Source organism: Rosa rugosa, chromosome 4, assembly GCF_958449725.1.
Source record: "Rosa rugosa chromosome 4, drRosRugo1.1, whole genome shotgun sequence".
Taxonomy (NCBI): domain Eukaryota; kingdom Viridiplantae; phylum Streptophyta; class Magnoliopsida; order Rosales; family Rosaceae; genus Rosa; species Rosa rugosa.
Window position 1 is genome coordinate 45,847,157 of NC_084823.1, and position 27,713 is coordinate 45,874,869.

The window sequence follows — 27,713 nt, forward strand, 5'->3', positions numbered from 1 at the left end:
GTCATGAAATCATCTAGAAGTCAATAAATCCCACCTTTGGCTTTGGACGCGCTTGATGTTAGAATAAATTTCTTATCCACAAAGCCAACGCTGATATGACATGTTCCTGGAAGCTCATTTCCCCAACTAGATAAAATTGTTCACTACTCCAAACACTATATATACTTATTTCTAATCTTCCATTCCATCATCACCACAAACAACTCCCTTCACTTTCTAGTTTCATACATTTTACAAGAGCATACCCACAAGACTTCCTTTCATTTAAGAAGAGGATTTTCTTTCATAAAGTTAGAAAAAGCGGAGAGATTTTTTTCACTTATATTGAGAGATGGCTGAGAAAACCCACCAGGCATACCCTGTAGCCCCGGCAAATGGTTACACAAGAAGTGATGGAGAGTCTTTAGTATCCGAAGATGAGCTCAAACGCAAGAAGAGGATCAAGTTGTTTACTTATATTGGCATCTTCATTGTGTTTCAAATCATAGTGATGACTGTATTTGGTCTCACTGTGATGAAAGTTAAGACCCCCAAGGCCAGGTTGGGTGAGATCAACATCCAAAGTCTCAACTCTGTCCCTGCAACACCTTCGTTCGATGCAGCTTTCACTGCACAAATCAGGATCAAGAACACAAATTGGGGTCCATATAAGTTCGATGCAGGTACTGCCACGTTTCAGTACCAAGGTGTGACTATTGGCCAAGTTGTTATTCCTAAGAGCAAGGCTGGAATGCGTTCAACCAAGAAGATCAGTGTCGAGGTGGGTGTGAATACTAATGTATTGCCAAGCAGTTCAACTCTTGGCAGTGAATTGAACAGTGGGGTGTTGACCCTTACTAGCCAGGTTCAATTGAAAGGAAAAGTCGAATTGATGCTCATAATGAAGAAAAACAAGTATGCTGCAATGGATTGCACCATAGCATTTGATTTGTCATCAAAGACGGTCAAAACTTTGGAATGCAAGTGATCCTGAATCAAATAAGATAACCATTTGTATAGAGAGATGATCAAAGACTAGTTCTTGATCTTCTATTTTGCTTTTATTATTTTATTCATTATGTAAAGTTTGGATTTGCTATATATAATTACGATATTGGTGTTGTATATTTGATTGAGTATAGATATGGAACTTAATTTCTGTACTCGATCAAGTATACCTGGATTTCAATCATGGCATGATATGAAAATACTTTCTGAATCATGGCATGCACCTTGAAGTTTCTTTTGCTTTGTAACATCATATTGTCATTCGACATGCCACAGTTTGGCTACAACCCTGGTCCAGTAGCATAGTCGACACGCTTCTGTTAGAGAAAATCACTCTCCTACATTGATTTCCTCTCCACAATTAAAACTGATTGTGTAACTGTAGATTAGTTTGGAATATTTGTATTTATAGCATTGAATTCTGTTGGTAACGTCTTGTAACAGTAGAGAAGATCTTAGCTATATAATTGTACAATTGTAAACATAGAGATCAATGAAAATCATATTCAACAACTTCTCTACTAGGATATGGTGGATACATATGAATACCAAAGGATATGGTGGAAGAGTAGTAGAACATGCACAACTCAGAAACTAAAAATTGCAATTAGCATATTTAAGCCAGTGGGCTTAAAAGCTCATCCTTTATGCACGACTCCATAATGTGTCATGCTAGCAGTATTCTAAGTGCGGCTCATGACAGAATGCGTGCATATCAAATTCATAGGGACCCAATCTGTTTTCTCAATCCTGATTTGGGTATTGTCAAAAGAAGGTGTTGCAGGGGAGAGAGCTGAAGTTCTGGACGAATATGAAATTTGAGTTAATTGCATAGTCAGATTCTGAAAGGTTAGTGGAGAAAATTAGAATATCAACAAGTTTGCCTCGAGTGATATTTAAACAGATCAAAAGCGGCAATCAATCCAAATACATGTTTAGTTCCTTCTTGAAATGCTTACATTCATTTATTCCGTAACACTATCACAACTAACAACTCGCGAATACCAAGTAATATAAGTAGCAAGTTTTTTTTTTTTTTTGACTTTGTCAAGGGGAACCCAAAGGCTTTCTACACCCAAGATAAACCCCTTCGGCGCATGTGAAATGCTCCAACTGTGCATTGCAGCACAGTGCCTCGCCACTTTGACAGCTTCGGGGTTCGAACCTAGGTTGGGGAGCACACCCAACTAGGCAAGAACCACTAGGCCACTTGCAGTGGTTATAAGTAGCAAGTTTACTAGTCGTGTTCCCTAATGAACTCGATTACAAAAATTACAAGTACTCAATATTTTCCAGGGGTGAAATGAGTTCCATGAGGACCTTAATTTTATGTTCTGGTTTCAAGACAAAGTCTCAATGCCCCATAACTAACAAATACAAGGAAAAATATTCAACGAAAATAAATTAATCACTTGCTAAACCTGCTAGGTCCTTATTTTTGTTGTAGACGATGTGGTTTTTTTTTTTTTTTTAATTTATAGTAAAGAGGATCAAAGGATTTCACTCCTACTCTATGGTGACTCGAACCCAGGACCTGGATCTTAGGTAGTGGGCGCTCTATTTTTGTTGTAGACGATGTGGTTATGCTGTCATAGATTTCTATTATTTCTTGCCCTTAAAAAGTCTTGCTCTTCTTCTGGAAGGACTATGCAAGATGAGTAGATTCACAGCAACGCGTTCTGACCTGTTGAGTTTTGGTCTATGCAAAAACGTATAAAATCGAAGGTCCTAAAACGTCCATTTCAATTCTGAATTCTTAGAGCAAAAGCCTAAAAGGTCCTCAACAAAGTCATCAATCATCTAGAAGTCAACATTTATCACCTATGGTTTTGGACGCGTTTGGTGTATCAAATAATATTCTGTCTGCCTACCAATAAGTCCAAATAACCATTCGTTTCCAGCAATTTTGTTCCTCTAAATAACTTACTGTATTGTCCATACTATTTCCAAACACTATATATATGACACCACTACTACTCTTCCATTCCATCATCTCCACAAACAACTACCTTCACTTTCCAAGTTTCATCCTACAAAAACAAACTCACTGAAGCAGAGCAAAAACAGAGCAATTTTCTTTTCATCCATATAAGAAGGATAAAAAGAGATGGCTGAGAAGACCCACCAAGCGTACCCTACAGCCCCAGCAAACGGTTATGCAAGAAGCGATGGAGAGTCTTTGGTATCCGAAGATGAGCTCAAGCGCAAGAAGAGAATCAAATTGTTTACCTACATTGGTATTTTCATTGTGTTTCAGATCATAGTGATGACCGTGTTTGGTCTTACTGTGATGAAGGTTAAAACTCCAAAGGCCAGATGGGGAGACATTAGTGTTGAAACCCTCAACTCTGTTCCTGCAACACCTTCTTTTGATACAACCTTTGAAGCCCAGATAAGGATCAAGAACACAAACTGGGGTCCTTACAAATTCAATGCAGGCACTGCCACATTTTTGTACCAAGGCACAACTATTGGGCAAGTTGTTATTCCAAAAGGCAAGGCTGGCATGCGTTCCACCAAGAAAATCGATGTTGAGGTGAGTTTGAATACTAATGCATTGCCAAACAGTTCCAATCTTGGAAGTGAATTGAGTAGCGGGGTGTTGACGCTTACCAGCCAAGTTCAATTGAAAGGAAAAGTTGAGTTGATGCTTATAATGAAGAAAAATAAGAATGCCTCTATGGACTGCACAATAGCATTTGATTTGTCATCCAAGACAGTCAAAACCCTACAGTGCAAGTGATCATCAAGCCGGTATACGGATTGCCTGATGAAGACTAGTTCTAGTTTATTTATTTATTTATTTTTTCTATGTGAATTTAAATATTTTGTTCTTTGTTAATGTCAGACCCCTTGGGGCTTGAACATGTTGTCTAGGCATAATTCATGAGTATATATATAATAATGTCCTTGAACTCATTAAATTGAACCTAGTTTACTTAAATCCACCCTAACATTTAGCATAAACACTCTGGAGGACTCAAAGCCAAACGATCAATATAATGTATATTAGTACTAACTGTATCATGCCACAAAAACTATATGGGGTGGGCAACTGTTATGTTCAAAACAGATTCTAGAATTTTTGGACATACTATTGCAAAATCTTCAAGAAGCGCAGAATCTACTTTTGTCTAAGGCTGGAAAATTGTACTTTTGTCCAAACAGAGGAAACAGAATGAACAGAGGTGCTGGACCTAGCAATAAATTTAAATTTCCCAAAGAAACTTAAGTACCAAATTTTGCTTACAGCTGAGAACATGTAGATGATAATTACTTACACCATTTGCAGGTGTCTGTCAAGTATTTGGGGATTTGAGGATTGGAGAGTTTGAAGCTTAAGCCAGGACATCTCAACAGAAGTTTCTCATAATATGTAAGACAACCAGTAATCTCAGAAACTGGAACGGTTTATATGTGGGCCATTGTCTTAAGTTTTTATAAAAAAAATTTAGGGGCTATTGGCAATGCATGGTCTGGGTAGGTTTCTGATAACTAAATGAAAGGCAAATGGCATGACTAAGGGTTAATTGCTTTGCTCACTAAAGTTAAGAAATTGGAGTAGATGACTTGGAATCTTGGATAGTCGAATGTATTGGTAGACCTCTGTGGTCTGTGGATTAATGAAAGGAAGGCAAAAGTGCTTGTTATGACATGTATATTATAAGCTAGCACTGCCCAATCCAAGTTATTGGAGGTGGAAGAGCTATTGCAATTACCTTAAATCTGTTGAATGATATCAGAAATGAATGCAAAAGTGCTTGTTTTGCCATACGCTTCCAAGCTCAGCTCACTAGGAAGGAGGAAATCTTCAAGTAACATTAGCATATCAATTGTCATGTCACAGACATCACACTACGGTAACAAAAGTGGCCTAAAAATAAGATCATCCGTCAATACTTGAGGAAATGCAGTGGTCTAGAAATTGAAAGCATCCGAGTAACATTATAGTACAACGACAAATACAAAGTGTTACTCAAAAACAAAGAATTAAACATGATACTGTTTGAGGAAAAACGTAAATTAACAGGAATGTAGAGAGAGTAATATTGCAGAGAGAATGGAGATTCATGTGTGTTTATTCATCTCATACAAGAGGGTATTTATAGGAATACATTACAAGTGTGAAAGCTCAAAGATAATCTCAAGCTTGGTATCAACTTGATTTACAGCTGCAGCTCAATCATGGTAGCTGTGATGATGATAATTGCCATGCTTGTTGCCCTTTGGCATAAAGCTTGTCACACAAGTCTCTATACCTATATTATACACTCAAGTACCTTATCTATACACTCAAGTGCCTATTTATACATGATATAGACATTTATACTATGACTCATATATACTACAATATGATTCATGTATACTACAACACTCCCCCTTGGATATTTCATGTTTAATAGCATTGTCTAGGCCGTGCGCTTCGAAATTGCCTCGTTAAAAACCTTGCCAAGTAATAAAACCCTGTGGGAAAAAACAACCTTGGTCGAAGGAGAAAAAGAGCACAACGCGCGTTGAGTGTGGAGTATGTTTCTGGATACTCCCCCTGATTTAGATACTCCTCCTTGTGTCTCCCAAACGTGGTGTTTCTCTCGTTGCCTCATTAAAAACCTTGTCGAGTAATAAAAACCCTATGGGACAAAAATAACCTCGGTCGAAAGGGAAAAAAGAGCACAACACACTCTTCACGTTTCGAGACAATATATGTAGACATCTCCCCCTCTGTTTGATCTTTTAGGAGAGTCTGTTGTTGCTGATTTTATGCTTGATGTTGTCGCTTTTGATGCAGCCTTGCTTCATTTGTTTCAAAACAAGCAGCATTATCTTAAATGCTTGTAGGCTCATCTGTGGTAGACTTCAAACCACAACTGTTCGAACATGCGTAACTATGGATCCAGTCCATATACATTCACGAACTACTTCGTGAAGAGCAATAATCTCTGCATTGTTCGAGGATATAGCGACTAAGGTCTATTCTGTAGACCTTCAAGGTATCGCGGTCTTACCCATGGTGAACACTTTACCAGTCTGGGAAGGCCTTTGTATGGGTCAACAGATACCAAATATCAGCAAAACTTTCCAAAACACTTCTGTCGTTTTGGGGTAGGAATAGAAAACGCAGGCCAGCATTTGGCGGCGTTTCTGGTGTGTGATGGGTCTGATTCCATCATTTCTTTGTAGGGATAGAATAAGCCCATATCGATCGTACATCTCAAGTTATCGAAAGATATCTTTTTATACCAATCTAATGGCATTGCGTTGGCGCAGAGCTATACCTTTAGCTAACAAGTTTATGGCAAAGTGAGATGTCCAGTCTTGTGCATTGAGCTAAGTACAATAATGCGCTTTATTGTACTTGAGTAAGGCACTTCAGCCTCTCTAGCACATCTTCGTCCGATCATCCATTTAGACGAAGAGGATCCTTTTCAGGATCAAGACTACGAATGATCATGGGGTGCTTGAAGGCTTGACCTTGTCAAAATGCCTAAGCATCTATCAACACGGTGCTCAAGTTCAAAAACCGAGGCTTAATCGTGTTTCCCCAAAAAATCCTTCATCTCAAACTCGGATTTCAAGTGTTCAACGGTTTCCTTTAACTCTTTAAGGGCTTCTAATGAAGATCATGTTTAACATGAAAACCGTGATAGAATCCGAAACTTGTTATGGAAACGCAAGGGCATATCCCTTCCCAATCAAGTAGTCACTTTAGTGAGCGTTTCAATTCTATTGCAAACGCGCTCCGTGGTCTAGAGCCACTTGATTTGGGTAAATAAAGTTTCACTATGAACTTTCATGTATATTCCGTATCTAGATCCCCATAGAGATACGTAGTGACCACATTTATAAGCTGCATGTTCAGTTATTTGGAAACTACCAAACTGACAGGGTAGTGGATGTAATGTCATCCATTACGTGAGAATATGTCTCATCGTAGTCAATTCCAGGGCGTTTTGTGAGAAGCCTTGCGCCATAAGGCGAGATTGCCATCTCGTTTTCTCAACACGCTTTCTAACGAAGACCCATTAATCAATAGGTTTTATGTAAGGAGGTGTTGGCATCACTGGCTCAAAGACCTTCCTTTTCGTTTAATCTGGATCGCATCTTTCCATTTAGGCTAAATTTCTCTACGTTGGTATTCATGCTTCAACGGAGCGTGGTTCGATATCATCAATCTCAACAAACTCATGCGCATCAAAATGCGCATCTACATCATCAATTATGATGGAGTTTCTATTCCACATCTCATGTACACTAGTGTAATTTTCATAAAGCTCTATATTCTCAGGAATAGGTTCTGACGTTGAGGCGTCCCCCAACGATAACCATAATCCAGAAGATACTCATGAGACGGATGTTGAGTGTCGATGATCTAAGGATGCCAAAATATCCTTCGAATCCACGGGCTTCCCACGCATCCTAGCTGGGGCCATGGCCTGTAACGCCAGAGTGCCACTTTCTATGGCGTTAGCGCCTTGCCTACCTCTGTGTAGGGTGGCGCTACGTCCTTTTGTAGGGACATCCTTCCTTGCAGGCATTTTTGCAGCAAATGTGTGTGATCTCGTCACTTTAATAGGGATCGAGATGAGACATAGTGGGGACAGACCACGACAATTCCTGTTGTTCCTGCTGAACATTCGTGTTCTTATCTCCCCCTAACGACGGGAAGACTGTCTCATCAAAGTGACATCCGTAAATCAAACGGGAAAGAGATCGCCTTTCAAGGGCATTAAGTGGTGGACGATTGTTGGAGTCTCAATTCCAACTAAGTTGCTCACTTGTTTTTAAGGACCTACCATAGGCGCTGTGGCGGCGCAATTGGCACATAAATGGCTCACATTGGCACATAAATGACTCACTCGAATGTGCTTAAGTACAAAATATTTGTACCCAGTCACTAGCTGTAACGCAGGGATACATTGAGTGGCGGTAGGTCATAGAGGAATTAGCATAGTTGTATGCGATATTGCATCACCCTAAGCGGATATAAAGAGATTGGTGCGCATTGCCAATGTCTGAACTACCATCGTAGTTATTTCCATGAGACCATTTAGGTGTGTATATGGGAATGTGATGTCCAACATCACTCCCTTTGCAATAACCATCGAAAATCTTCGATGTATACTCACTAGCATAGTCAAAATCCAAATGACTAAATAGGATGATCCGGGAAGTGAGCCCGTTGTCATATTATATGTGCTATGAGTATAGCATAAGCAGCTTTTATAGATGGACAATGGCACAACACGTGATTAGTGTGTTTGCGTGTCAACCAACATCATGAGATATTTAAACGTCCGCAAGTTGGTTGAATAGGTCCACAAATATCACCTTGAATTCTTTGCAAGAATGGCATATTTTCTTTAGTGTCCTTTGCATAGGATGGTCTCAATCCTATTTTTGCTAAAATAGCAAGCTTTGCAAAACGAATGATATCTTTTAGAAGTAACTCTTTGGACCAATCTTTGGTTCGTACTTCTTTTCGTTGTGAAGAATGGATGTCCGTGTGAAGTCTTTAATATACGGAGCATCATATCACAACCTGGATATCTCAAACGTTCTTGCCAAAGCCTATATGTGTCAGAATCCCATAAGTCATCTCTTATGACATGGTTTGATTCAATGGCTCGAATAGTGGTTGCATACAACCCACTAGAGTGACACATAAGTTTCTCTAATACTCGTTTATGTCCGTAGTTATTAGAGGTAATGCAAAGGAATTCTTGTCCATTCTCACAATGTGTTTCCACATGAAAACTATTGGCTCTTTATATAAAGTTCGGAATTTAACACATGTCCATGACATTGAATAATAATGCGACACTTTATTAATAAGGAAAATAGTCAATGATTACATCAAAGTTTTCCAAAGTCTATTCCATAATAAAATCAAACTTTAGACAAATTGTAGTTACTCAATCCGTTTGGTAACTCCAATGAATATGACCAGGAAAGTAGAGAGATGTTGGTGGAGCGAGGCTCGCTTAAGTACCCCGATCTCAATTACTTTCCTAGACATCATACTACATTGGATGCGCCACATGAGAAAAAGTTTTAATACAATTGTCATTTGACTAAGGCACATTTGCCATTCTTGGAAAATAGAAAGGACTATTCTAATCAAAGTCTGCGGCATCCTCGTGCTCTTTATCTGCAGCTTTGAAGTCCTCAGTGGTGAGAGTGATATCTTCACCATCTTCATCTTCAGCAAGATTGATATCTTTACCTTCAGCAAGATTTATATCTTCATCTTCAGCAAGATTGGTTTCTTGCTCTCTCAATTGCCTATACTCCTTGTAGCTTGCAGCTAGTTGGGTACTTGCATGGCATTGCTTGAACCAATGCTCAATTGATCCACATCGATGACACATGTCATTGTGGTTATATCCCTCCATTTGAGGTGCAGGTTGTGCACGTTGTGGATATTGCCTAGGAGGGTTGTTGTTACCACCATGTCTCATGGTGCGACCTCCACGGCCCATGGTGCTACCTCGACGACCCATGGTGTTGCCATATCCACCTCTCCTACGTGTGGAATTGCCACCACGTGTGTCCGCTCTAAAGTTGCGGTTTCCTTCTTTATTGGGGCGGTTATATGGACCCATATGTCCTTCATGTCCCCTGTTATTAGGGTACCGCTCCTTGCGCCCTCTTTTGGGTGCATTATAATTCGCCTCACGAACGCTCTTGGTTTCAATGGGCCTTGGATTATAATTCTTTACAAGGATGTTGTCGTGCTTCTCAGCTACTGACAAAATATTGATGAGCTCATTGAACCTTGTAAGTCGTCCAGCATTAAATTCAGTGCGATGCTGCTTTGATAGTATAATTGCTTGGACGGGGAAGGTGGAGAGAGTTTTCTCAATTAGCTCTTCTTCTGTGAGAGGTTTTTCACAGAACTTCAGCATGGCCTTTAGGCGAAGAGCTTCTGAATTGTATTCAGCAACAGACTTGAAGTCTGAGAATCGTATATTGTTCCACTGAACCTTCAAGTCAGGGAGGAGGGAATCTTGGATATTACCAAAGCGCTCTTCTAGCGCTGCCCATAGGTCTCTTGCATCTTTGATTGACATGTATTCCAATCTGAGTGCTTTATCCATATGGCGTCGCATCAAGATAATAGCTTGTGCGTGCTTTGTGGGTGTTCGTTGGAACACAAGACCCTCGTTAGGTGCCTGGATTATGGGTAATATCCCTCTCGCAGTGAGATGGTTCTCAACGTCGGTTACCCAGCCATGGTATTCCGAGCCTGTTGAGTCAAGTATTGAAAAGTCGAGTCTAGGTTCATTCGACATTCTGAAAAATAAGAAGAGAAGATATATTAGTTTCGGAGTTTAAACTTCCACGAAAACTAAAATAATAAGATTTCCGAGCTATGCTACCATGAAATCAATTTCCAAGAATATTTGGATTAGACCAAAACAATGATGTTTGCGGACGCTCTTAGTCCGAATATTATGAACACTCTTAGTTCATTGATTACGAACGCTCTTAGTTCGTTTAGCGTGAATCCCCACGATTCCGCTTTTAGTTCAAAAATCGATGCTTGCGGACGCTCTTAGTCCGAATATTATGAACACTCTTAGTTCATAGATTACGAACGCTCTTAGTTCGTTTAGCGTGAATTTCTATAATTCCGCCTTTTTGATTACAAGTCCCTGAAAAGAAGAGAAAAGTAATACAAACTCAAAAAACAGGAACTTTTAATAAGAAATACCTTGAAATAGTGTCGCCGGAAAATTTGTCCGGAAAAGGTTGTCGGAGGTGACTTAAAAGTCGCTGGAAAAAATCGAGAAAATTGTCCGAAAAGTCACCGGAAAAGTGTCCGGAAAGTCGCCGGAAAAGTGTCCGGAAAGTCGCCGGAAAAGTGTCCCGAAAGTCGCCGGAAAGTGTCCGGAAAGTCGCCGGAAAAGTGTCCGGAAAGTCGCCGGAAAAGTGTCCCGAAAGTCGCCGGAAAAGTGCCCGACAGATCTGTCGACAGATGTGTCGGCAGCTGCTCGGCAGCAGCTCGGCTGCAGCTCGGCAGCTGCTCGGCAGGTGTCTCGGCAGCTGCTGCGCAGCTGCTAGGCAGGGGCTCGGCAGGTCTTCGGCAGCAGCTCGGCAGATTCTTTCGGCAGCTCTCGGCAGCTCTCGGCAGGTGCTGTCGACAGCTTCTGCGCAGCTGCTCGGCAGGTCTCGGCAGATGCGCTCGGCAGCTTCTCGGCAGGTCTCGGCAGGACTCGCTCGGCAGCTTCTCGGCAGATCTCGGCAGGACTCGGCAGGGCTTCTCGGCAGCTTCTGCGCAGCTGCTCGGCAGGTCTCGGCAGCGGTCCGGCAGCACTCCAAATTTTCCGGTGGCCGGTTCAGGTAGTTTCCGGCCGGTTCTTGAGATTCTGAGGCCGGTTCTGAGCTTCTTGAATCAGGGGCTTTGATATTTGCTAGGGTTTGGAGGTTTTTTGTAGGTTTGGAAAAATGACTTTGATTGGATTATGAACTTCCTCTACTCTTGTCAATTTCGATTCTAATTCTAGAGCAATTTCGTGCTGATAACGTGTTTGAGGAAAAACGTAAATTAACAGGAATGTAGAGAGAGTAATATTGCAGAGAGAATGGAGATTCATATGTGTTTATTCATCTCATACAAGAGGGTATTTATAGGAATACATTACAAGTGTGAAAGCTCAAAGATAATCTCAAGCTTGGTATCAACTTGATTTACAGCTGCAGCTCAATCATGGTAGCTGTGATGATGATAATTGCCATGCTTGTTGCCCTTTGGCATAAAGCTTGTCACACAAGTCTCTATACCTATATTATACACTCAAGTACCTTATCTATACACTCAAGTGCCTATTTATACATGATATAGACATTTATACTATGACTCATATATACTACAATATGATTCATGTATACTACAACAGATACAACCAATCAAAGAATTAAGAACTACTCCCAAAACCACACCTATAGCCTAATCTCATTCTCCATCACCAAATTTACAGACGCTATATACAAAGTGCCACAATTCCGCTCTCTGCTGATCATTTGCATTCCAAAGCTTGAATTGTCTTTGTGGACAAATCAACTTTCATGGCACAGTTCATTGTGGCGGCTTTCTTCTTTTTCATTATAAGCATCAATTCAACTTTTCCAGTCAATTTAGCTTCGCTGGTCAAAGTTAATACGCCACTGCTCAATTCACTTCCAAGATTGGAAGTGCTTGGCAATCCATTGGAATTCAAACTCACCTCGACATTGATCTTTTTGGTGGAACGCATTCCGGCCTTGCTCTTTGGAATAGAAACTTGCCCCACTGCTACACCTTGGTACATGAACGTTGCAATGCCTGCATCGAACTTATAGGCACCCCAATTTGTGTTCTTGACCCTGATTTGGGTTGCAAAGGTTGTGTCAAATGAAGGAGTCGTGGGAACAAAGTTGAGATTTTGGACATTGGTGGTGCCCAATCTCACCTTTGGAGTCTTCACTTTCATGATAGTGAGACCAAATACAGTCATGACTATGATTTGAAACACTATGAAAATGCCAATATATGTAAACAACTTGATCCTCTTCTGGCGTTTGAGTTCCTCCTCGGATTGGAAGGTGGGCATTTGTTCATCTTTTCTGGTAGTGTAACCTTTGACTGATGCCAAGGCGTTTTTGATCTTTTCAGTCATCTTTGTTTTTTCCTCAGAAAAAGCTGAGAACGAAAATGGTCTCTTTTTTCTGTTTAGCTCTCAAAAGTATGAATTGAGTTTGTGTTTGGCTTTCTACTAGTAGGTGGGTATTTATAGTTTTCCGGTGTTAATGAGTTTAGAGACGAGCGATGGCACCCGCGCTTTGCCGCGGGATTTGTCGTTGCCAACAATTTACAACATATGCTATTAGAATAAAAAGCACTTTTTTTTTTGTTTTTTTTTTTTGAGGTAAAGATGAAATTGTATTAATGAATTATACGATTACAATCGTACTGTAGGGCATCCAGGACACACTCTGGAGCTTGAGAAAACCATTCCATATGAATGTCAGAATCAAAACCAAATCCTGCTAGTCTATGAGCAACATGATTAGCGGTCCTATAAGTATGATGAACACCTATAGAAAGCAAATCACCTAGCAATTCTTGAATTTCTTCAACAATAATTCCCAAAGTAGAGAAGTCATGATCCTCTGCAGTCACAGCCTTCACTGCCTCTGAGCAATCACTCATTATAGCAACATTAGACACACCCAGCGCTTGAATAAGCTCCAGCCCAGATTTAATAGCAAGCAACTCAGCATGGTAGGCAGAGGACACATTAGTCACTCTATAAGCAAAGCCTGCAATGAACTCACCCTTCTCATTACGCAGAACACCGCCAATGCCTCCATGTTGTAGAGTAGAGACATAAGCACCATCAACATTCATGCACAATAAGCCACTCATGGGAGGGGACCAATGTGCTCTAGCTTTCGTCCTCTTATCGATTACCATAATCGTATCCCTATTAGCTTGAAGGAACTCTTCATACCAAGCCATAGTACAAGCAACAATAGTAGAAGCGTTTTTAGCATTATCATTCCACAATTTATCATTCCTATTCTTCCAAAGACCCCATAAAAGCATCAACAGCTTAGAAAAATTTTCATAAGAAAGAGTAGATGCTTGCTCAAGTAACCATTCCTGAAAAATAAAAGAATGAGTAATAGGAACCTGAATTGAAAAAGGAGGAGCAGTAAGGATTTCCTGCGCAATAGGGCACCCACATAATACATGGCCAACACTCTCAACCTGGTGACGGCAAAGCAGGCATCCCATATCACCAGTGTAACCCTTCTTACTCAAACTCTCTCTAGTTGGTAACACATTGTGACAAGCTCGCCAGATACATATAGAGACCTTCCCAGGGATCTTAGCTTTCCAAAGTGACTTCCAGAGAATACGAAAAGGATCACCAATAGATGAGGAAGCAAAGACATCCCCCATCACCACCTCCCGAGCTACATAGTAGGCAGTTTTAGAAGAAAACTTACCCTTATTCCCAAGCTTCCAGCTCAAACGATCGCTTCTATTTCTATGACTGAGAGGAACACACAAGATAGCATCAACAACTTCTTGAGAGAATAGACGTTGCAAAACATCAACCCTCCAACTTTTGGTATCCGCATCAATCAAGGAAGAGACTAGCTCAATATTACAAGCAGCCGGTTTACAGAGTTGATGAGGAGAAACAGTTGGAATCCACTGATCACTCCAAACATGAATAGAGGAGCCATTACCAACCTGCCAAAGTAATCCAGCCTGAAGGACAGTTCTAGCTTCCATAATGCTTCTCCATGCATACGAGGGGGAATCCCCCATATCTGCATCCAAAAAAGAACCATTCGGAAAATACCTAGCCTTGAGCAAACGAGACAACAAGGAATTAGGATTAGTGATTAATCTCCATCCCTGTTTTGCAAGCAGAGATAAATTATGAGCATGCATATTCTTGAAACCTAAACCTCCTTCACTTTTAGACAGGCACATCCTATCCCATGACCGCCAATGAATTTTGCGATTAGAATCTGATCCTCCCCAAAAAAATTGAGCACAAAGGTGGTGGAGATCATCACAAAGACCTTTAGGAAGCATATAACAACTCATAACATACGTTGGAATAACTTGAGCCACTGCCTTAATCAGAATCTCCTTCCCCGCAGAACTCAGGATTTTTGTGCGCCAGCTGATCAGCTTCTTAGTTAATCTTTCCTTAAGATAAGAAAAAATTGCCACTTTTGATTTGCCCACATGAAGTGGAAGCCCTAGATATCGGCCATGGTCCTCCACACACTGTACCCCCAAAATAGAAGCTAAACTATCTTTAGTATCTGGATGCACATTCCTGCTAAAGACAACACTGCTCTTCTCTAAATTAATCCTTTGGCCAGAAGCACGCTCATACACATTCAAAATAGACTTGAATGTAGAGCATTCCACCACAGAGGCTTCTCCGAATAGAAAGCTATCATCGGCAAATAGCAAATGATGAATAGTTGGGGCTTGAGGACTCATCTTCAGCCCCTTCAGTGTACCCTGGGATACTGCATGAGAAATAAGGGACGAGAGACCTTCAACACACAGAATGAATAAGTATGGAGAAAGAGGGTCCCCCTGCCTGATGCCCTTGGAGGGAGTAATATAACCTGTAGGTTTACCATGTAACAGAATAGAATAACGCACTGTTCTAATGGAACAAAGAACAGTGTCAATCCACTTTTGTGCAAACCCCATTTTAGATAAAATAGAGATCAAGAAAGTCCACTCCAATCTGTCGTATGCTTTACTTATATCTAACTTAAAGGAGAAGAAACCCTCATTCTGATGTCGGAGCTTATGCATAAAATGAGCAACTTCAGATGCAACAAGGGTGTTATCCGATATCAAACGGCCAGGAACAAAAGCACTTTGAAGAGGAGAGATAATAGAAGGCAATAATACTTTCAATCTGTTAGCAAGCACCTTAGAAGCAATTTTATACACCACATTGCAAAGGGCTATAGGCCTGAAATCAGCTGCAGTTTTAGGCTCTTTAATTTTAGGAATAAGAGACAAATGAGTAAAATTGCTCTCAGAATCCAGAAGACCTATGTTTAAAAAAGTCCTCACAGCTAAACACACATCAAATTGAACAATTGCCCAATGCTTTTGGAAAAAAGCAGGAGACATACCGTCAGGTCCAGGGGATTTTGACGGATGCATCTGGAATAAAGCCTTCTTGATTTCCTCGTCTGAATATGGAGCTAATAGAGAAGAATTCATATCATTATCAATACAAGGATGAATATGTGCAAGAACTGCTGCAAGAGCTGCAGGATCAGAACCCTCAGAGTGAAAAATATTTTCATAGTAATCAACAAACACTGAAGCCACTTGTGCAGGATCAGTGTGCCATTGTCCTCCCAAATCAGTGATACCTACCACCTTATTACGACTGCGTCTGTTAGACGCTTTCCTGTGAAAAAAAGCTGAATTACGATCACCTTCTTTCAACCATAAAACCCTTGATCTCTGACGCCAATAAGCTTCATCCAAAGATAGAAGTTCATTATATCTAAATTGAAGAGTTTTTTGCTGCTCAAAATGAATAGGATCATAAGGGAGTTTCATCAACATATCCATCTTGGATTGCAAGAGATGCATTTCTGTTTTCCGCTGTCGAAATGTTCCTGCATCCCATTCCATTAACAACCTGCCCGTTGAACCAATTTTCAACCCAACTTGCTTCATAGGTTCACCAATAGAGGGAATGGACCATCCCTTCTGAATAACAGCAGCGCAATCGCCATGCTGCATCCACATGTTCTCAAACCGAAAGCGCTTGAGTCTTGGCACTCTGACAACCGGTGCAGCAGCTATCTCCACCACAATGGGATTGTGATCTGACCGATTAGGAGGTAATGTGATAACCCTAGAGTATGGGTAAATGGCACACCAATCTTGCGTGCAACAACCACGATCCAACCTTTCCTTAGTGAACCGATTAAACCAAGTAAAACGAGAACCCACAAACCCCATGTCCTCCAGATTACAATCGGCCAAGGCTTCCCTGAACCGCGTCATCATCGCAGCGTTCCGTGGTGGACCACCGGATTTGTCAGCTGCACACAAAATCTCATTGAAATCGCCGGCTATTAACCATGGCAGATTCACTTGTGCTGCCAGAGTACGAAGCAAGTCCCAAGTTTGAACCCTATCACCATGCCTTGAAAAACCATAAATGCCTGTGAATCGCCAACCTCCAGCAACACCAGGAAACCCTATCTCAACATCAATATGATGTGCAGAATAGGTACGAAGGCTCACCTTCAATTCCGAAGACCAGAATAAAGCCAAACCTCTTGAACCATCCTTTTTGGGGAAGCAAATGCAACCAGAGAAGCCCATTTCAACTTGCAGGTCCTCCATCAGCCTTGGTCCGGCAAGAGTTTCTGAGACAAAAACCAGACTAGGGTTGACATGACGTACCAGAGAGACCAAGGCACTCTGCGTTTCTGTGTTAACCAGTCCTCGACAGTTCCAGGTGAGTACCTTGAATGGCAGCATCGCAGCAGGGTGACGACTCCAGAAACCGACCGCCGCGATCCCGATGTAGGAGCAAATAAACCGCACCGCACTAAATACGATGCACAGTAGATTGGGTGAAGACTAGACGTCTGATAAACGGAACAGCAGAAGCTGCCGGTATAGGCCTGCGACCACCGGTGATCGGAGCCGCAGATATCCACGGGCGGAAGCCCGACTTAGGGTTTTCCTGGAGATTTCGCGGGCGCGTGAGGCGCGTAGAGTTTATTCGTGAGCTTTCAAAATCTTAATTACACTAGAATAAAAAGCACTTGATTCTTGATCAAAATGATAAAATAAGAGAAATAGTTTCCTCTCTCTAAAATTGTGGTGGTGGTGGTATACTGGTATAGTATTATCATTATCTGTCCAATATCTTCATTTACAAAGACGGATACTTTTTTCATCAGAATCAATCCATTTTTACTTTTCTACGTAGCAACACTATTTGATTTACCTCAATTATTTCACCTATAATTTAAACCAATCATAATTAAAGAAGACAGAATTCAAAACAATGAGGGTTAACCAATGACCATTAGAAAACTTTGGTCTCTCTTTTTGATGTATATCAAATTGGGTGGTTCTAGTTAGACCTCTCCATTTGCTATTTAGACCTCTTATAATTTTTGTAAAATTTTATTTCCTATTTTACCCACTAAAAAAATAAGAAGAAGATAAAGAATTTCCTATTCATCACAAACCCAGCTATTTGATCTTCCTCCCAATGAGACCTTAAAAAACAACAATAATTAGTCTTTGGACATGGATCCGGGAAGCCAAACCTCCCTTTTGAGCAGCAAAATGAGCAAAGAATTCATCAAATCATGCTTTCATATTCCATATTTTCTTCTTGTGTGTAACAAATTCTCTATTTAATTCCAATTTAGAAAAGATCATTACATCATCATCAAACTAAACCTCCCTCCAAAAAGGTTCAATCTTTGCCTCATTAAACATTATTGATGCATCAAAAAACCAAAATAAAGACCAATTCTTTGTGCGAAGCAATCCAATTTTGGTACCTCTCGCTTTCTCAGACCCAGGAAGTACAGAGCTCACTAAACCCAATTCAATATCATGTTTTTCTCCGATTATTGTTTCAACTTATATAAAATTATAAATATGGATTTGGCAAGCCTTCAATTTGAACCTCAACCCAACCACATACTTAGCTGATAAGTCCCAATTCAATCTCAAAATCAAGAACATGCAAGTAGTCAATGATTATGGAAGCCATTATTATTCTTTTAATGAACCTTAGGTGGGTTGAACAAATGAGAGAAAGAGGATGGGACTCTGTTGAGGAGAACACATGATTAAAAGAGGCAGTTTTTATTAATTTTTTTTTTAATTTATAAAAGGGGTAAAATAGGAAAAAAGAATTTACAAAAATTAGAAAATGTCCAAATAGCAAATTGAGAGGTCTGAATAGAACAGTACACTACTAAAATAATGAATACAAAGATACAAAACAGAAACCAATGAACTTCCCAAAATACAGAAGCTGGGATAAACCTTAAAGCCTCAAAAGAAGTACAGAGCAATAATTTTTCCTTTTTTTTTTTTTCTGTCAGGGTTTCTTCTACAACCTTTATTTTCAATTTAGCTTTCTTGTCCTCTCCACTTTGGCACACAATCAAGTCAGCAAGGTGGCAATCTTATGGCATAGAAACTACTCTGATTTCAAACTTTGCAGTCAAAACAGAACATGCACCCAAAAACCATCATAAACATCATACCTAAACCAAATTTTCTTTGCACTGTTCATGGCATCAAAAATTCCCACCTACAGTTAAATCAGGGTTCTTAGCAAGAAAAGATTTGTCCGAAACCAACAATGATCAAAATGACTCAGAAAAGTACTTACTTGGTCACCTTCCTACTGTACTGAGTTGTATCAGTAATTAAATTCCCAAACAAAGATTTCTTTTGTCCACCACCAATCAAGGGCCTAAAAAGAAAGATATAAGTTATTCATATCAAATACGAAGAGAAAAGGCAGAATTACAGGCATGGTAATTATAAGAACAAAGGGTGTGCAGGTGAGGAAGTTCCTTTTTAAATGCAATCATATAGTTTGATGTCAAATTGAGCATAGTGGGACACTTTGCTAGAGCTGAAATATTAATGAAAAACTCAGATAACTGCTTAACCCCACATACAGTATTGTTTAATATAATCCGCACAGAAAGAACAGTACACGTCCAGAAAACGGAGAGAAAAAAAAAACGAATTCAATTTTTGTCATCAATCGCCATTATGCGAGAAACCCTTTTTTAGTCATGTCTAATCAGTTTTCATTGTTAGCATCACAATTCAATCACACAGATTATTCTTTCTCCAAAAGTTTGATCTGTGCAGAAAGTAAACAATCACAAAACTGAACTAAAATAATTACATTGGGCTAATCTTACATGCAGTAGGCAATCAGGGGCTTCACGAACTCAGTGACTATAACACAGTTTCTCCTCTGTTTGTCCACTTAAATCCAGGCAGGTGCAGAACTAATCACTAAAATGAAGACAACAAATTAATTAATGTATTATAGAAACAGATCATAATCACACATACAATTAAACCAATAACACATTTCAATTTCATCGTTTTGTTTTCAAGCCTAAATGTAGAATACTCACAAAGAAAGTAAGATTTGCCTGCGCTTGGCTGCGGGATTTATTATTGTTAGTCATGAAATACAGAGAATCAAATAATTAATAATAGAAAACCAAATTGAATGGAGAGCTTCTTATGTTTAAAACCAATCATATATGCAAGTTCATGGAAAATGCTAAAAAGTATTAATTCAGGCATACCAGAAGTCAAAAAAAAGAAAAAGGTTGTCCTTCAAAATGATTGAATGCTAGAAAGGTAATTCATTCAAACTCACAACGAAGATCAGGAATACAACTTTTAACCGGGTAACTGAGTAGAACTTAGCAGAAGTGTTCAGAAAGTAGTTGATGCAGGTTCTTGAAGATAGAACTGGTTTCCAAAACAACTGAAGCTAGTTTCCAAAAAGTGGTGCTGGAGTGTGTACACAAAAAATAATTACTCCAGGGTACAAAATGCTTCAGTTGATTAGCTGACTACAGTTTCATAAAAATTGTAGTCAGTGCAGCTCCAATTTTACAAAATTGATTAGTACAGCATATTATTACAAATGTACAGAAGGATGGTTTAGCTTCACTTGTTTTTCTTCTCCTGATGTTGTTCTTTTGCTGTGAATGATGATGTGCTAATAACTCTGTGTTTGTGGGCACTCACTGCAATTAACCAAATCCCACAGATTAGACCAATTCAATAAGAAGCATGACCCAAATTTACATCAAAAGCAGAAAAAGAAATTACAGATTAGATTGGGTTAAAAATCACGAAGTGTGAGGTCAGTTTTTAATAATTCAATTCACTTGTCATTTTTTACCACCTTTTTTTATGTGAGGTCAGTTTCACTATAGAAAAAAACCATCTATGATGTTGCCCCTGTATTCTTATTGATTCTACTAAACTGAACTGTCACCAAGTTTTCATAATGGTCAACGTTTATAATCTAAAAATTTGCTTGAAAAATTGATAAAGTATAAATTTGAAGAACTCAAAAGAATCTATGAACTAAACTATACATCCATAGAAACTAAGTGCCTAAAGTTTACATCAATCTAAAAAAAAATCGAAAAGAAAAACATTGGAAGACAATTAGTTTTACTGGAAGATAATTGAATTATTGAAATTAAGAGTACAAAGTAGATGCTATAGATCAGTCGTGAAAAATTTGAAATTGTGACAGATCAAAAGTAGGCCTCATCAAAAAGCCCGCGGATCAAGTGGGCCAATGGAGGCCCGCCGGCCCTGAGGGCCAAAAGCCCGGCCTAGCCCGTCAAAAAGCTCGCCTTGGTGGGTAGTGGGCCGACCCGTCAAAAGCCCGCAAAAACCCGGCCTAGCCCTTCAAAACCCCGCTAGGCCCGGCCCGTAAAAGCCCGCAAACAAAAAATATTATATAAATAATACAGAAACTGTTGTGCAGAATACCTAACTTCGCTGAATTACTGGGAACTGCTCGAACGGAATTAGGAGCTGTACCCTATATGCACGGAAAACCCCATGTGTCTAATTTCTGAGGAATTTTACGGTTTTCAATTCCAACTTTTCTAGAAGGAGTTATGGCAATTTAAGTGAAGGAAGTTCAGCTTGAACGAGAATCTGGAACACAGAAACTGTTGTCCAGAACACCTAACTTCGCTGAATTATTAGGAACTGCTCGGATGGAATTAAGAGCTGTACCCTATATGCACGGAAAGCCCCATGTGTCTAGTTTCTGAGAAATTTTACGGTTTGCGATTTCGACTTTTCTAGAAGAAGTTATGGCAATTTAAGTGAAGGCAGTTCTGCTTCGACGGGAATCTGCAACATCTTTTACAAGTTCATGTCTAGAACCGAACTTCGCTGAATTACTGGGAGCTTCTCGGATAGAATTAGGAGCTGTACCCTATATGCACGGAAAGCCCCATGTGTCTAGTTTCTGAAGAATTTTACGGTTTGCGATTCCGACTTTTCTAGAAGGAGTTATGGCAATTTAAGTGAATGCAGTTTAGCTTGGACGGGAATCTGCAACATCTTTTACAAGTTTATGTCTAGAAGGCCCAGCACGTATATTTGGAAATCTTCAGTGTGCCACATCGTCATTATATGTGTGTGTGTCTTTTTGTGTGAGTGTGAATTTGTTGTAATTTGGCTTATGGTGAAATTAGACATTCTCATACTTCTATATAGAATATGTGTCTATATATTCTACATGTCATGACTACGGTTGACCGATTCGATCGAATTCGAAAATATGGTGAAATTGGCTAAATTTTTTACCACACTCATAATTTATTGTAATAATCATATCCAACGGTTGGTTTTTCCATTTTCTTTGAATTGATAGAGGTTGCCCTTTGGAGGGTATGATATATAAATATAGGTTTATAAGAGTAACTAAGTTTGACCTAGTTGATCGAATTCGAAACGATAACCAAATTGGCTGGATTTTCTACAACCACCACGAAACATTACAATCTCTCCATCGAGCGGTTGGTTTCTCTGAATTCATTTTCCATTTCATCGTTATTTTAGAATAAACCTCAACAATTTAAATGCAATGTATAAGTCAATATAACTTTAGGAGGCAAATTGGTATATGCCAACATCTTTGTAATTAAAATTGAAGTTTTTATCTTATGTTCACGCATATCCATCGATGGAATATTTACAGACGTGATGTGAAAAAATAAGCACGTTTCGCGATCGTCATGCCATCGGTCAACTAAGAAGACATACAAGTGATGACGGTTGACCAATTCGATCGGATTCGAAAATATGGTGAAATTGGCTAAATTTTTGACCACACTGATAATTTATTGTAATAAGCTCATCTAACGGTCGGTTTTTCCATTTTATTTGAATTGATAGAGGTTGCCCTTTGGAGTGTATGATATATAAATATAGGTTTATAAGAGTAACTAAGTTTGACCTAACTAATCGAATTCTAAACGAGAACCAAATTGGCTGAAATTTTTACAACCACCATAAAACATTACAATCTCTCCATCGAGCGGTTGGTTTCTCCAAATTCATTTTCCACTTCATGTTTGCTTTAGAATGAACCTCAGCAATTTAAATGCAATGTATAAGTTATACAACTTTAGGAAGCAAATTGGTATATACTAACGTATTTGTAATTAAAATTGAAATTTTTATCTTATGTCCACGCACATCCATCGATGAAATATTTACAAACGTGATGTAAAAAAATACGCACGTTTCACGGTCGTCACGCCATCGGTCAATCAAGAAAACATACAAATAACTTCGGTTGACCAATCCGATCGGGTTCGAAACTACGGTAAAATTGACTAAATTTTTAACCACACGCATAATTTATTGTAATAATCACATCCAACGGTCAGTTTTTCCATTTTCTTTGAATTGATAGAGATTGCTCTTTGGAATGTATGATATATAAATATAGATTTATAAAAAAATTAGTGTCTTTAAATATTTATTATAAATAAAGCCCACAAGGCCCGTCCCAAAAAAGCCCGCAAGGGCCTGCCCGGCCCGAAAAAGCCCGCAAGACCCGCTTTATATGGACGGGTTTGGATCATTCAATTTACAATAAAGCCCGGCCCAGCCCGCCATTATTTAAAAATATAGTAAGGCCCGGCCCAAGTCCGCTATGAATGGGCCGGGCCCGGCCCGTTGACGAGGCCTAATCAAAAGCATACCTTGAAGTTGTTGTAATTAACCAACCAGCTAGATGTGAAATTGCAGAGCAAACAGAATCTGTAGAAGATAAAAACTGATATATCAGTTCAAAATTGAGAACAATAGATAATGGACTAAATACTGTTTAGTCCTTGAACTTTTGCTCTAAAAACACTTCAGTCCCTGGCCTTCTAATTTCACACGTTTAGTCCTTGTACTTCAAAATTTCGAACCAATAGGTCCTTGCCGTTATTCTCGGTCTAAAAATTCCGTTGAAATGCTGACGTGGCAGTCTCTCTACTATAAAATGACTATCATACCCTCACATTTTTTTAATTTAATTTTTTTTCCTTTTGTTTATCTCTTCTTCTTTTTTTTTTTTTTTTTTTTTCGGGGAAATTGGCAAATTTCTCTCTCTTCTTCCTGATCTTCACCAAGGGCCTCTCTCTCTCTCACACACACACACACTGTTCTCTACAACCAAAATTACCCCAAGTTGGGTTCCTCTTCTGCGGCGCCATCACCTTCGCTCAGCCCTCGGCGGTGCTCGCCCTCCCTTGGCCCGAGCCTCGTGGCCAGCTCTCTCTCTCTCTCTCTCTCTCTCTCTCCAAATCCCCAAATTTGGAAAACTCAAAACCTCCTCACCTTGCTTCTGGAAAATCAAGCTCACCAACTTCCCCCACCAGTTCTCCGCCGTCCCTCTCATCATCGACCACGACACTGCCGCTTAGACCAACACAACCCACGACGCCGCCCGCTCCCACTCCCTCAACTCCTGCTTCAACCTCACCAAACTCCAAATCAGAAACCCTAGCCTCCAAGCGCCCCAGCCTCTCCATCTCGATCTACAAATCGAATCAGTTGACGTCATCGTCGGAATCGGAGGCGGCATCTGAGAAGAAGTCTCCGTCGGAGCTGCGCGAATCGATGGGATCGACGATTGGTTGTGATGGGTGCACCAGTGGGTGAGTCGGGGCGGGTCGGGTTGGTTTGGTGGCTCTGGGTCTCTAGGTAGGTGAGGGGACTGTGGTGATTGAGTAGAGGAGAGAAGGGTTTGGTAAGTGATTTCGGCGAGGCAGCATGGTGACGAGTGACGGAGGAAGAGAGAGAGGAGGAAGAGAAGGAAAAGGGTGCTATAATGTCGACCGTAAAAATAAAAAGAAAGAAAGAAAGAATAAATTAAAAAAAAAAACAAAAACAGAAAAAAGAGAGAAAAGAATTAATTAATTAATTAAAAAAATGATGTGAGGGTATAATAGTCATTTTTATCGCGGAGAGACTGCCACGTCAGCGCTTCAACGGAATTTTTGGTCGAAAAATCACGGCAAGGACCTATTGGTTCGAAATTTTGAAGTACGAGGACTAAACGTGTGAAATTAGAAGGTCAGGGACTGAAGTGTTTTTAGGGCAAAAGTTCAAGGACTAAACAGTATTTAGTCCATAGATAATCTAATAGAAGCCGTAATACATAAAAAAATTAATAGAATAATAGGCAAAACAGAGCTTCATTAGAAATCAAGTTTCTTTGATTGATTTCTACTGTAACTCTATTTTGTCAGATTAATAACAATATTTCAGTTTCCCAATTCTTGAAAAACAAAAACAAATACTATCATAAGTAACAGAGTGTTCGAGATCAGAAAGAATAACAAGTTGTAAACATATGGTTTACAGAGATGAAAAAATTGATGGATCTGGGTAGAAAGATAAAGGTAGATAAACATGGTAAAACGAAACCAACTGATTTTATGAAAGCTAAATTTTACCAAGGTTCTGCTGGTGTTGATTGCGATGGATAAACCTGATATCAGCGAACAGTGGGTGTTGACCTTGATCAATTAAGGTCGAGGCCGGGATCGGAATCGGGACCGTCAAGCAGTTTGAGGCTTCCAGAACAAAGGTGTATGTATGGTAATTGATGACTACACGTGGAAGCTTGGACAAACCGATCAATATACGTGTACACAAAGCAGTGGCAGCCTGAGATTGTGGGTGAGAAAAGCAAGGGCAAAAACGTCCTTTCGACACCCAATCAACATGTGTGAACAGTAAAGTTTGTCTTTCGTATATTTAGAATGGCACCACTTCCCACCTTCCAGGAAATAGTAAAATGTAGCCTATCGCGCGTAATCTGGAATCCGTGACTTTGTAGTCTTCTAGATGAGGAGCTCAATTTTGGGTGTTTTCGTTAAGATAGTCTTTAGGCTTACATAGCTCGCAGAGAGAAGTACCATGTAAAAAACTGAAAATAGAAGTCTCAAGCCGTCATAGAAGGCTATTATTCTATACTTCGTTTTCCTTTACATTATGACATGGGGAAAACATCAAAAGGGTCCTCACTTCGGTTGGACACGTTTGCTGTCGAATATTTTTCCAGCAAGTTTATTCCCCTAAATAATTTAATGAAACAGTGCATATTCCAACCACTATGGTCTATAACTCTATATATACACACACTACTCTTCTATCATTTCCACAAACAACTACCTTCACTTCCTAGTTTCATCCTAGAAACACAAATCAACCCACAGAAGTAGAGAAAAAAACAGAGATCAAGATGGCTGAGAAGACCCACCAAGCTTATCCTACAGCCCAAGCAAATGGTTACACAAGAAGCGATGGAGAATCTTTGGTATCTGAAGATGAACTCAAGCGCAAGAAGAGAATCAAATTGTTTACCTACATTGGTATCTTCATTGTGTTTCAGATCATAGTGATGACCGTATTTGGTCTCACCGTGATGAAAGTCAAGACCCCCAAGGCCAGGTTGGGCGAAATCAGTGTCCAAAGCCTCACATATGTCCCTGCAACACCTTCATTCGACACAAAGTTCACAACCCAGATAAGGATCAAGAACACAAACTGGGGTCCTTACAAATTTGATGCAGGAACTGCCACGTTCCTGTACCAAGGCACTACTATTGGGAAAATTGATATTCCCAAGAGTAAGGCTGGCATGCGTTCTACTAAGAAGATCAATGTCGAGGTGAGTTTGAATGCTGATGCTTTGCCAAGCAGTTCCAAACTTGGAAGTGAATTGAGCAGCGGGGTGTTGACACTGACGAGCCAAGTTCAATTGAAAGGCAAAGTCGAATTGATGCTCATAATGAAGAAAAACAAGAATGCTTCAATGGACTGCACCATAGCCTTCGATTTGTCATCAAAGACGGTCAAGAGCTTAGAATGCAAATGATCAGATAAGCTAAACAGTGAGTGATGGAGGGTGGAGCTAGGCTGCATCTACCACATGGATTGCCAGAGGATCAAAGTCCTAGTTCTTAATTTTCTATTGTATTGTTACTTTTTTATTCTTTTATTCGTTTTGTGAATTGAAGCATATGTATTTGTTATGGAGTTTATAAACTATTATGGTGTTTATTTAACCACTGAGGCAGCTGTTTTTTTGTTTCTTCCTTATAATCTTCTCATGGTTACAAAGAATACAGAAACAGATCACTGAATCGTAGATAAAGAAATGATGAATATAGAAAAAGATGAATGAATATCTTAAGGAAACGATAATATATACAGAGCAAAAGCAGAACATATATACAAATTCCAAGGATTTGGATCCTCTCTTTCGATGCTGCATTACAATCGTAACACCAAACGCCCAAAAAATTTATAAACTCATTCTTTCTCATGCTCAAACATCCTTGGATAATGGATATACACAGAATGATAATCTAATGAAATGATCCAAGTCTGAAAATGATGCGTAATCTATTCAAAAGCAATACCTGTTGTTGATTTTACCCGCCACTTTTCATCCTTTGTTTGCTCTTATTTACCATCAAAGATTGCAGAGTTTAGTTGTCTAATCATCTATGCAGGAAAATCTTCTCTGCCTTGAGAAATTAGAGATTTTGTTTAGGGTTTTTGTGCGTCCCCACTTAACCAAAAACCTCATCTAGTGGACACACATCTAGAGCAAAAGATAATTGCGTTGGGCCGAATTACGAAAGTGGCATGTCTAGTGGCATAGTCTCTCATTCGTGAGTGAGAGGTTGTGAATTCGACTCACGAAAGACTAATTGTAGCATTTGAGTTGTTTATCTGATAAAAAAAAAAAAACAACAACAACAACAACTTGAAATCATATATCAGAACTTTGTAAATTATGAGGAAATTAGTGAACCAGTTGACTAATAAATCATGGATAAAATAGTCTAGCATCATGGAAAACCATCATACCTTAATCCACACTTTGAGATAAGGTCTATAAAACCGAGGTGTTGCATGCCATCTCCAATAGAGGAGTGAAAAATACAATTTAGCCCCAAAAGATCTTTACCACTTTTCTGTTACTTTCCGATTAGAGAAAACAGTCGAACAGTTCTAATAGTAAAATGTAGAAGCACACATGCTACATGCAATCATATTAATATCCACCTGCAAATAAATGGAATCACAG

The 27,713-nt window shown here is 39.6% G+C and overlaps 4 protein-coding genes and 1 long non-coding RNA gene across 5 annotated transcripts; 3 read left to right on the forward strand and 2 right to left on the reverse strand.

Annotated features, from left to right (window-relative positions):
- The first annotated feature begins 170 nt into the window (after positions 1-170).
- Positions 171-1,171, forward strand: LOC133744054 (uncharacterized). Its single transcript, XM_062172180.1, has one exon. The coding sequence runs from the start codon at positions 332-334 to the stop codon at positions 965-967; it is 636 nt and encodes a 211-aa protein (XP_062028164.1). The 5' UTR covers positions 171-331; the 3' UTR covers positions 968-1,171.
- Positions 1,172-2,958: 1,787 nt separating this feature from the next.
- On the forward strand, positions 2,959-3,916 carry LOC133744114 (uncharacterized). Its single transcript, XM_062172250.1, has one exon. It carries the CDS (start codon positions 3,095-3,097, stop codon positions 3,728-3,730), a length of 636 nt encoding a protein of 211 aa, XP_062028234.1. The 5' UTR covers positions 2,959-3,094; the 3' UTR covers positions 3,731-3,916.
- A 7,977-nt stretch (positions 3,917-11,893) lies between these two features.
- Positions 11,894-12,697, reverse strand: LOC133742058 (late embryogenesis abundant protein At1g64065-like). Its single transcript, XM_062169753.1, has one exon. The coding sequence runs from the start codon at positions 12,645-12,647 to the stop codon at positions 12,009-12,011; it is 639 nt and encodes a 212-aa protein (XP_062025737.1). The 5' UTR covers positions 12,648-12,697; the 3' UTR covers positions 11,894-12,008.
- A 6,821-nt stretch (positions 12,698-19,518) lies between these two features.
- LOC133706807 (uncharacterized) lies at positions 19,519-25,199 on the reverse strand. Its single transcript, XR_009844730.1, has 3 exons — positions 25,066-25,199; positions 23,320-23,377; positions 19,519-20,319 (listed from the first exon to the last, which is right to left on the reverse strand). It is a non-coding gene; the product is annotated as an uncharacterized LOC133706807 (long non-coding RNA).
- Positions 25,200-25,757: 558 nt separating this feature from the next.
- On the forward strand, positions 25,758-26,682 carry LOC133745116 (uncharacterized). Its single transcript, XM_062173110.1, has one exon. The coding sequence runs from the start codon at positions 25,857-25,859 to the stop codon at positions 26,490-26,492; it is 636 nt and encodes a 211-aa protein (XP_062029094.1). The 5' UTR covers positions 25,758-25,856; the 3' UTR covers positions 26,493-26,682.
- Positions 26,683-27,713: the final 1,031 nt, after the last annotated feature.

Coding starts and splice junctions, on each gene's coding strand:
- LOC133744114 (XM_062172250.1), top strand. CDS start 3,095: ATGGCTGAGAAGACCCACCAAGCGTACCCTACAGCCCCAGCAAACGGT.
- LOC133744054 (XM_062172180.1), top strand. CDS start 332: ATGGCTGAGAAAACCCACCAGGCATACCCTGTAGCCCCGGCAAATGGT.
- LOC133745116 (XM_062173110.1), top strand. CDS start 25,857: ATGGCTGAGAAGACCCACCAAGCTTATCCTACAGCCCAAGCAAATGGT.
- LOC133742058 (XM_062169753.1), bottom strand. CDS start 12,647: ATGACTGAAAAGATCAAAAACGCCTTGGCATCAGTCAAAGGTTACACT.